The 9397-nt window shown below is 34.8% G+C and overlaps 1 protein-coding gene across 1 annotated transcript; it reads right to left on the reverse strand.

Annotated features, from left to right (window-relative positions):
* Nucleotides 1-1767: 1767 nt before the first annotated feature.
* On the reverse strand, nucleotides 1768-6570 carry LOC6042749 (39S ribosomal protein L38, mitochondrial). Its single transcript, XM_001870724.2, has 4 exons — nucleotides 6363-6570; nucleotides 6138-6293; nucleotides 5415-6080; nucleotides 1768-2121 (listed from the first exon to the last, which is right to left on the reverse strand). Exons 1-4 carry the CDS (start codon nucleotides 6511-6513, stop codon nucleotides 1832-1834), a joined length of 1263 nt encoding a protein of 420 aa, XP_001870759.2. The 5' UTR covers nucleotides 6514-6570; the 3' UTR covers nucleotides 1768-1831.
* Nucleotides 6571-9397: the final 2827 nt, after the last annotated feature.

Here is a 9397-nt window from a genome sequence, read left to right on the forward strand (position 1 = left end):
ATTCAGATCTGATAATCCTGTTTGCGGTCAATTACTATTTAGAGCATGCGACAAACACGGTCACGTCGTTTGAAACAAAAATTAAAATTAAATTTTTGATATAACAAGTGATTGTTAAACAACTACGATTACGATTGAAATATAATTTAACTCACAAATGACGAACTCCACGTTACAGCGTCCTGATGCAAACAATGATCGAGCTGTCACAGTCCCTGCAAAGCATGTTGGCTGACATATCGGGCGGTCTGTCAAATACACCAGCTAGAAGTCGCCTGACAAAACACTTTTGCTAGACAGAGAAAGCAGATCTGATGCAAACAAACCAGCTTCTGTGGCACTCACCCAGTCAAATAAATCCGATTGAGTTAACTGGGCAGAGGCGTGAATTTATGAGGATGGTGTCCCCACCCAGTTGGGGAGGTGCGAAAACGAACTTAGCCAAGTGCGACTTTTAGTTAAGGAGCCATTAGACTAAGGCAAACAAACAAACGAACTCGCACTTTTTTTGTGTTTGACAGTCTGCCAAATGAATGCAGGCTGATGTTTCTGCAAACAAATCCAAAATGTTAAAAAGTTTGTTTGCGAGTTTGTTTGTCGTAGTCTAATACTTCCTTTACAGTGTAAAAAGCCTTGTTTTCTTATGAAAGCAGAACGTAACCAAACTACTTCTTCAGATCAGATCAGGATCAGATCGACATTTGCTAAAACTTATCCTGACATTGAGTCAACAAAAGGTTAAAAAATAAACTTAATATTTTTGGGAGTGACAGACAAACAAAGTTTCAAACAAATAAGCTCTTACCCTACATGCATTTCTCCAGCAAAGCGCAGTGAATTCTCCACCGAAAGCATAAACTTTATTCCGTTTTCATTCATAATCGTGCTCAAGCTGAACATGTGTGTGCTTAACATAAGAAAAAAAAAGTTTAAAAAAATATGGTTTAAGCATAAAAGCGCATAACATTATGTTCGCTCTGCGCTCTGAGTTGAGATTTTTTTTTCCAAACTTTAAAATTCGATCGCAGCAAGCTACGTAGGCGGTACAACGCACACACACAAACTAGACATTAAATCGAATTAATTATGCTAATGTAAACACACACGTACACACCGCCTACTGGGATCGATTAGAGAAGCGCGCGAGCGCGAGAGGGAAGAATGCGAAATGCGATCCAAGTTGGCGGTGCGAATTTCCTTTCATTTTGCTAGCCATTGGCTGTTGACTTTTGATGCAAATTTAGTGCGTCCATTTCAGCTGTTTTACGCAAGCAAATTTACGCGTATGAGTTAAGGCTGTGATTTGTTTGAAGGAAGTTTGTGGGTAATTTGGCAATGTTTGAACTTAAGTTTGAAAAAAATCAAAATTTATATTGATATGTAAATGTCAACATTTGACAGATGACCCTAAAAGCTTCCATGAAGAAAAAATCCGTGCCAACTTGAATGCAAAATGTTATCGAACTCGAATCAGACATTTTTCTCTTTCTGTCATCGCTGATTCATTTTTCATGCCCCTCTGTTGTTGTTTTGGCATTTTTGTTTTGCCCAAAACACCGCCAGAGCCTGCTGCGACATTAAATCAGCATTCAGCGCCAACTTCGATTGTAAAAAACCGATCGGCCAGCTGGTTTCCGAGGGTGAAAGTGTTGCATAATTTTTATCACGCCATGATAATTGTCTTGTTGTCGGCTTGTTTGGATAACAAAAACCAAGTTATCTCACGTAATTGTTGTGTTTTGTCATCGAAAAAAAAATAACCTCCGCAAATCTTTTCACCTTTTTATTGACCTTCTTGTACGCTACACTCTAAACAGAAAACCCGCCCTCCTCAAACGTCATTCACCCGGCCCCAGCCGCGGCGGTCCTTTTTGATCTGCGTGGTCAACCACGAGGGCACCTCCCGCGGAACCGGATGGGCGTTCGGGAATCGGAGCGCCGGTTCCGGACCCTCGAAGGGATGCGTCCGGGCCAGCTTCCGGGCCAGATACTCCTTGGCGACCTGCTTCGGGTCGCGGTACTTGTCCATGTACAGGTTGAACGGTCGGCGCAGCGGGAACCACTCCTGATCGCGCAGGTACGGCGCCGGGAAGTCATACTCGTACACCGGGTGTTTGAGCTCTGGCGAAGGCGAAGGGGAGGAGAAGAGGGAATTGAAAAAATGTTTATAAAAGGAAAATTTTATTACATTTGAAGCAAAATTTTCTGCTAACATATTTTGTTAATGCGAATATCAAAAAATACTGAGTTTTCTTCAAATATTAGCAGTTTAAATCAAAAAATATAATGTTATAAATATCCATCAAAATTCACCTGAATTCTGTATTTAAAAAAATACCTGTACATACTTTTTTTTTTGTAAAAATCCATTGTAAATTTTGAGTTGTTTGATATGAATTAGGTATAAAATTTAAAAAAAAATCATAAATACTGTTTTTTTCACAAAATATTCTCATCGTTTTATCATCAATACTGAAAATTTCAGCATTTTAAAAAAATATATTGTAAAGTCGTACGATTTTTTGAAAAAAATATATCTAGTCAAAATTTTTACTAATTGGGCGCCGTTTGACATTAGTATTGAAAATTTTAAAACTAGTATTTTCTAAAATTCAAGAATTTGTAATTTTTGGTAAAAAAATATCTAGTAAAAATTTGAACTAATTGAAAATTGGGCGTCGTTTGACATTAATATTGAAAATTTTAAAACTAGTATTTTCTAAAATTCAAGAATTTGTGAAAACTTAACTTAAAAAAGTGTGACATTGATATTGAGCCGTTTAAAAATTTGAGTAGTATCCAAATTACAGATTTTGCAAAAAAATAGTTTTAAAAAATACGATATTTTGACATAATTGAATTGACATATTTTTAGATAAAAAAATTAAAACCTTTCAAAATATTGCGTCGTTTGACAACTGAATTAAACATATTATTTAAAAATATGTACAAAATTTTATAAAAATTCATAATTAAGCATCGTTTGACAGCTTTAGCAAAAAATGAAAATTTGTGTACAGTTTCTGTTCGGTAACTGGGCTGAGAACGTAGCCCAGTCACCGAATGCTGCTCGCTAACTGGGCTGAACGAAAAAAAACGAGGGGAACACCGATGCATAATATTTTTCTGATGAAATATAAAAGTAAAAGTTAATCAAATTTATTTACGATGTTTACTTTTCATATTTCTTTAATTGTGACTTGAAATGAAATAAAAGTTTGTTAAAAGTTTTTATTATTTATTGAACATGCTTTTTCATCCATTAACCCCTGGGTCATTTCGGTTTGTTTTGGTTTTTTGACGTTTGTCTGCTTTTTAACTGGGCTACGGCCCAGTTATCGAGCGCCCAGTTAAAAAGCAGCCCAGTTAAACAACGCCCAGTTACCGAACAACTACTGTACTTTTAAAATACACAATTTTGTAAAAAAAAATATCAATACTTTCAAAAATACGATACTTTGCAAAAATTTAATGAAAATCTTTTCAAATTTCACGTCGTTCGACGCTTATCTTGAAAAATTTTTTTTTTCGTATTTTAAAAATTCTTATTTTTTTCAAAAATACGGTTTTATGACAGAACTGGACTTAAGGTTCATTCAGAATATCAAGCTGTTTTGACATCAATATTTAAATTTCATGTTTTTTTTCTAAAATATGCGAGTTTACATTTGAACATACCTCTCAAGTTTTGACATACCTCTCAAGATTTTGCGTCGTTTGAAAACTAAATTTAAAATATTTTTAAAAATATATGTACAACTTTTTTTTTCAAAGTTCATAATTTAGCATCGTTTGACATCTTCAAAAAAATTAAAATTTGTGTGCTTTTAACATACACAATTTTGTTTGAAATATCATTGATTTCAAAAAAAAAGATACTTTGTTAAAAATTTTGTATTTTTTTTTAATTTCGTGTCGTTTGACACTTATCGTAAAAATGAAAGTTTTTTTCTTGAATTTTCAAAATTCAATTTGTTTACAAAAATACGGTTTTTGACAGAAATGGACTTTAAAAATTTCATTTGAAATATCAAGCTGTTTTGACATCAATATTTAAATTTGTGAAACATAGGTTTTATCAAAAATACAGTATTTTGCTAGGTATTTTGTCAAAATTTGAGTTGCCATTAAAAATTTTTAGTTGTATGACGTATAATATTGAAGATTATTAGAAATTGAGGGTTTTCCAAATTTTAGAAACAAAAAAATAAACAGTGGGTATTTAAAAAAAATAGTTAAAACCCATTTAAAATTCACGTCACTTTATAACAAAATGAAAAATTTAAGTAGTTTCAAATAAACTTAATTTTGTGAAAACCTGATTTTATTTTATAAAAAAATACTGTATATTTTGAATATTTTACTTAACATCAATTCGAAATGTGGTGTCGTTTTATCACCAATATTTAAAATTTAGGTGATTAAAAATATTTGTTTTTTTTTTTGTGAACACTTGAGTGCTTACGGAGCTAATAATTTTTTTATGTAATATTTTTTACAACATTGCCTTTCCTAGCTTCTAGTTTTTTAAGGTATCGAGTGGTTTATGGATGGCCCCTAGCTAGCTTTTGATATATTTTTGAAAACATCAAGATTTCTAAGATTTGTTAGGAGTTTTTTTTCTAAGAGTTTGCACAAATTGAAGATTTTGAAATTTTTGATTTTTGGGATTTCATGATTTTGACATTTTTTAATTTTTTATGATATTTAAAATTGATTTGTTTTTCAATTTTATAACTTTGAGATCATGATTTAAATATTTTAGGATTTTATGAGAAGATTTGAAAATTTTGAGATTTGAAATTTTAAGAACTTTTAGATTGGAAATTCAAAGATGACAAAATTTGAGACTTTTAAGACCTTGAAATTGTTGGATTGGGTTTTGAGATATTTTAGATTGCGTAAAATTTTATTTTGTAAGGTTTGATTTTAAGAATTTAGATTTAAGATTCCAAGAGATTCCAATATTGCTTAATAATATTTTAATATTTTTTGAATTTAAAATTTTCATGGTTTGGCTGAGATTTTTCCATTGTTTTGAGTTTTACAATTTTTAAAGGTTTAAAATTTTTCATGATTATAGAAAATCTAAACTTGAAGATTTTTTTTAATGTTTTTTAGTTTTTTAAGATTAGAATTTCATCTTTTTAAATTTCAGAATATTCAACTTTCATGTTTTTAGTTTTTTCAAAAAAAAAAAATACTAATTTTTTTATCAGGGATGTATAAATTGAAGGGCAAGTTTCATCAATTGCGAGTTTCCTGGAAAATATTTTCATTAAACATTGGGTGTAAAATTTCACCAGATTATTCATGATGAATAAAAATATTATTTGAAATTATTTTCAGCATAATTTTTTACGTAAAATCCAAACTTCAAAATATAAAATTATCGTGCTAAACCCGATACTCACTCAGCACATCGTGGTAGAACCCGACCAAACTCTGATCCCAGTCCGCCTGGAAGAACGCGAGCCCCGCCGGCGTAATTTCGTCCTGGAACCGCCGGTAAAACTCCACCGTCTGGAACGTCCTCTTCGCTAAATCCGTCCGGTCCTGCTCACCCACCGCGTACTCCCCAAAGTCGAGCTTCTTCTCCTGCTTGTACAGCACAAAGACGTGCCGATGGAAGCCGGTTCCCTTCGGCGGAATCGGCTGCAGGTACGGCACAATCCGCTCGCCCTTGGCCACGTCTCCGTTCGGGATGTTGGCCACGAACCAGTGGCAGTACTCTTTGTCGCTTTCGGTAAAGTGTCCGTCCGGGTTGGTGAGGACCAGCGTCCACCAGGAGTCACCACCGACCTGCTTGGATTCGGCACCTTTGAAGTCAAAGTTGGGATCGAATTGGACGTCCGGTTCCGAGGTCGCTTCCGACGGTTTGATTACGTTGCCGTAGTACACGGGACTGGCCAGCTCGCCACCGCTGGTGGGGAAGGCCACCTTTAGGTTGACCCGGGGGACAAAGTAGGCCGCTCCGAAGAGGTGCTTGAACACGCCGTAATGTTCCGCCAGGCGTTGCACGTGGAAGGGACCGCTGGTTTTGAGCCAGTCGCGGCGGACCAGCTCCGGATCGACGGTTACTACAATGAGAATAAAATTAGAATCATTTCAAACCAACTTCCTCAACGCAATCTTACGAGTTTTCGCCCTAGCAAGCTTCTCCAGCTCCGGATTCGACCGCTGCGCCTTCAAATGGTCGAGCCGCTCCTTGAGTTGCGCCGACCGGGCCGGCTTCAGGTGAGGAAATCCGATGTTGACCTTCCGGGCCACCTCCGGATCGACGGCACGTTCCTCTACGACGAAAAACATGAAAGCCTCAACTCCAGCACTGATTACACAACAAACCCCAAAAAAAAACTTACCGGCAAGTCGCTGCTCCAGCGTTTTGGCCACGCCCGGGGCCTTGCCACGAAGGCGATGGCCATGACGCACCTGGAGGCGGGTGGACGCGAGCGATGTGGCCAGCAGCTGGGGCCCGGACAGCAGCGATTGGACACCGATTCGTGCGGCCATCGCGAAGGATTTTGCTGGGTTTGTTTTGAATTGTTGAAGTCGCGTGCAGCGGATGATTTTGACAGTTCTCTGAAGGTGAGGTTGTGTGAGTGCGAGCACGTGTTTGAAAAAGCATCGAAAGTGATTCGTCAAAGGGAACACGATTTGTTATTTTTTCAAGATGAGTTATTAATTACAGTCAACTCACTGGTTGTTGGTCGGCGATTTTTGTGATTAAATTGAGTTTTTTTTTGAAAAAATGAAACACAATAGTTTATAGGAATTTAAAAAAAATACTCTAGATTTGATGCTTGTTTTCTAAATTAGTTTTATTTGGTTTTCACATTTAACCTTAAAAAAGGGGAAACATTTTGAGTCATTCCATGGTTGTTTTTTATTAAATTTTATTTATTGATCATGAACCAGAGGCTCGACCAGAGGTCATTTTTTTTTTCTTTCGTTTATCATGATTTCTACTAACCAATGTTTTTACAAGTATTTTTTCTTTAAAAACCGTACACACTTGATTTGCAAGCGTACTCAAAATGTTGTTCCATGAAAAAAAATAATTATAATACTCAATTGCAAAAATTAAGTGACATGCAATTTTGATGAGAAAATTAATGCTAAAAATGTTGAGACTTCAATAACCCAGTGAGGTTATATTTGAGCAATTCCAGCTCAAATCAGGAATTTTTCTGGTATTTTGTAATTTAAAAATTACTGTAACTCAAAGCCTTGTACAAACTTGTAGGAAATTTGACGGGCTTTCTGAAAAAAAATACACTGAAAAGAAAATACACGCCACTTCCATGAGATTGTTCAATTTTTAAGTTTAAGAGTTAAATTTGAAGGATTTGAGGAAATAGCCTAAGATGTTACAAAAAGACTCACGAAAAATGCAGGATGGTATGTCTCTCCTAAAAAAATACAAAAATCATTTACTAAAACTGTTTGTTTTTAAAGTGGTCCAAACGTCAAAAATTCAAAAACCGATAGTAGGAATCGATTCCTCAGACAATTTTACATAAAAGTCTACATATTGACCATTGTCCTATGTCCAATCCTTGTTTAGATACAGCGGTTTTAAAAATAAAAATGTTGAAAAAAAGGTTTTTTTATGGTTTTTTGCAATTTCTAAATGACAGACTTGATTTTTCATTGAAAACATTTTTACCGGAAAGCTTTCCCATAAGTTTGTCTTTGGCAGCATTTCAATTGGATGTATGGGCTTACAGATATGACCTTAATTACATTGCTCATAACTGAGAATAGTATTTTTTTTTCAGTGTGGTAGAAACATGGATATTAAATAAGCTTACGTAAATATTAAAACGAGTCAAATAAAAAAGCTGTCAAAGGCAAATTTATGAGAAATTGGACGAGCTTTCCGGTAAAAATATATATAAGAGACTAAAAAATCAAGTCTGGAGTTTTTTTTTGAAAAGGACCAATAAACCAAATTTACAGTTTTTGCTTTTTGGGTGTTTTTCAATACCCCTGACCCAAGGTGGTTCTAAAAACACCCAAAAAGCAAAAACTGGAAATTTGGTTTATTGGACCTTTTCAAAAAAAACTCCAGAAGTCTTTCATTTAGAAATTGCAAAAAAAAAACCATAAAAAACCTATTTTTTCAACATTTTTATTTTAAAAACAGCTGTATCTTTACAAGGATTAGACAAAGGACAATGGTCAATGTGTACACTTTTATGTAAAATTGTCTGAGGAATCGATTCCTACTATCGGTTTTTGAAAATGTTGACGTTTAGACCACTTTTAAAAAAAAAAACAGTTTTAGTAAATGATTTTTGTATTTTTTTTAGGAGAGACATACCATCCTGCATTTTTCGTAAGTCTTTTTCGTAACATTTTAGGCTATAAACAAATTTTTGAACGAAAACAAATTTAACCTTCAAATTTAACTTTTAAACTTAAAAATTGAAAAATCTAATGGAAGTGGGGTGTATTTTTCTTTCAGTGTATTTTTTTAGAAAGCCCGTCAGATTTCCTACATGCATAGAATACACCCTTACCAAAAATCATGATTTTTTGAGTTCCAAATCCCACTTTTCATACGAATTTTTCAGTTCAACCCATATAACCATTTTTATGGTTGTAGTACCTGAACTCAAAAAATCGTATGAAAAGTGGGATTTAGAACTCAAAAAATCATGATTTTTGGTAAGGGTGTAGAGAAAGATAGAATTGCCACTCATTTACCGACCGGGGGACAAAACTGTGCTGTCTAACTGATGCCAGCGGCGAAACGGGGAACTACAACACCCTGCGCATAATATTGTCAAGAATGTGGAGAACTGGTTGGCACATATATATTATTCATTAAAAATGTAAAATGATTTAAAAAAAAACATGGAAAACAAATCAAAACAATTATGAAAATTCAAGATAAGTGCATCCCTTAACTAGGATATTTTGTTTTAAATAAGATTAAATGATTTTTATTTCGCATCAGCATCTTTTTTTTTCTAAATTTCAAGATTATGCCAAATAAGTTGACACCCGTTTTCACTTCTCCAAGACATCTGTTTTGTCATGTTGACATTTCGCTGTCGCTGTCAAACCAAGTGAAGAATCGAGGAAATGACTGTTTTGCCGTTCGGAGTGAAGAAAAGTGGTCGTGGTGTTCCAGCAAAGACTCCGCACTCCAACTTAAACCGCAATTTGCGCCTAATCCTAACGTTCTACCGCCTTCACTAGTCTCGTCTTTTCATCCGGCTTCCAAGCACCATTTGGAGCCTAACATTTCAAAAGGGCACATAACTTTTGTAAACAATAGTGTATCCCTTTCACTCAAATGACAGTTTACATAAGGTGTGAAAGGGACAAACTCTTGTCTAAAAAAGTTATGTGCCCTAATGAAATGGCAAGTACGATTTCACATTTT

This window comes from Culex quinquefasciatus, chromosome 1 (genome assembly GCF_015732765.1).
Source record: "Culex quinquefasciatus strain JHB chromosome 1, VPISU_Cqui_1.0_pri_paternal, whole genome shotgun sequence".
In the NCBI taxonomy this organism is placed as follows: Eukaryota; Metazoa; Arthropoda; class Insecta; order Diptera; family Culicidae; genus Culex; species Culex quinquefasciatus.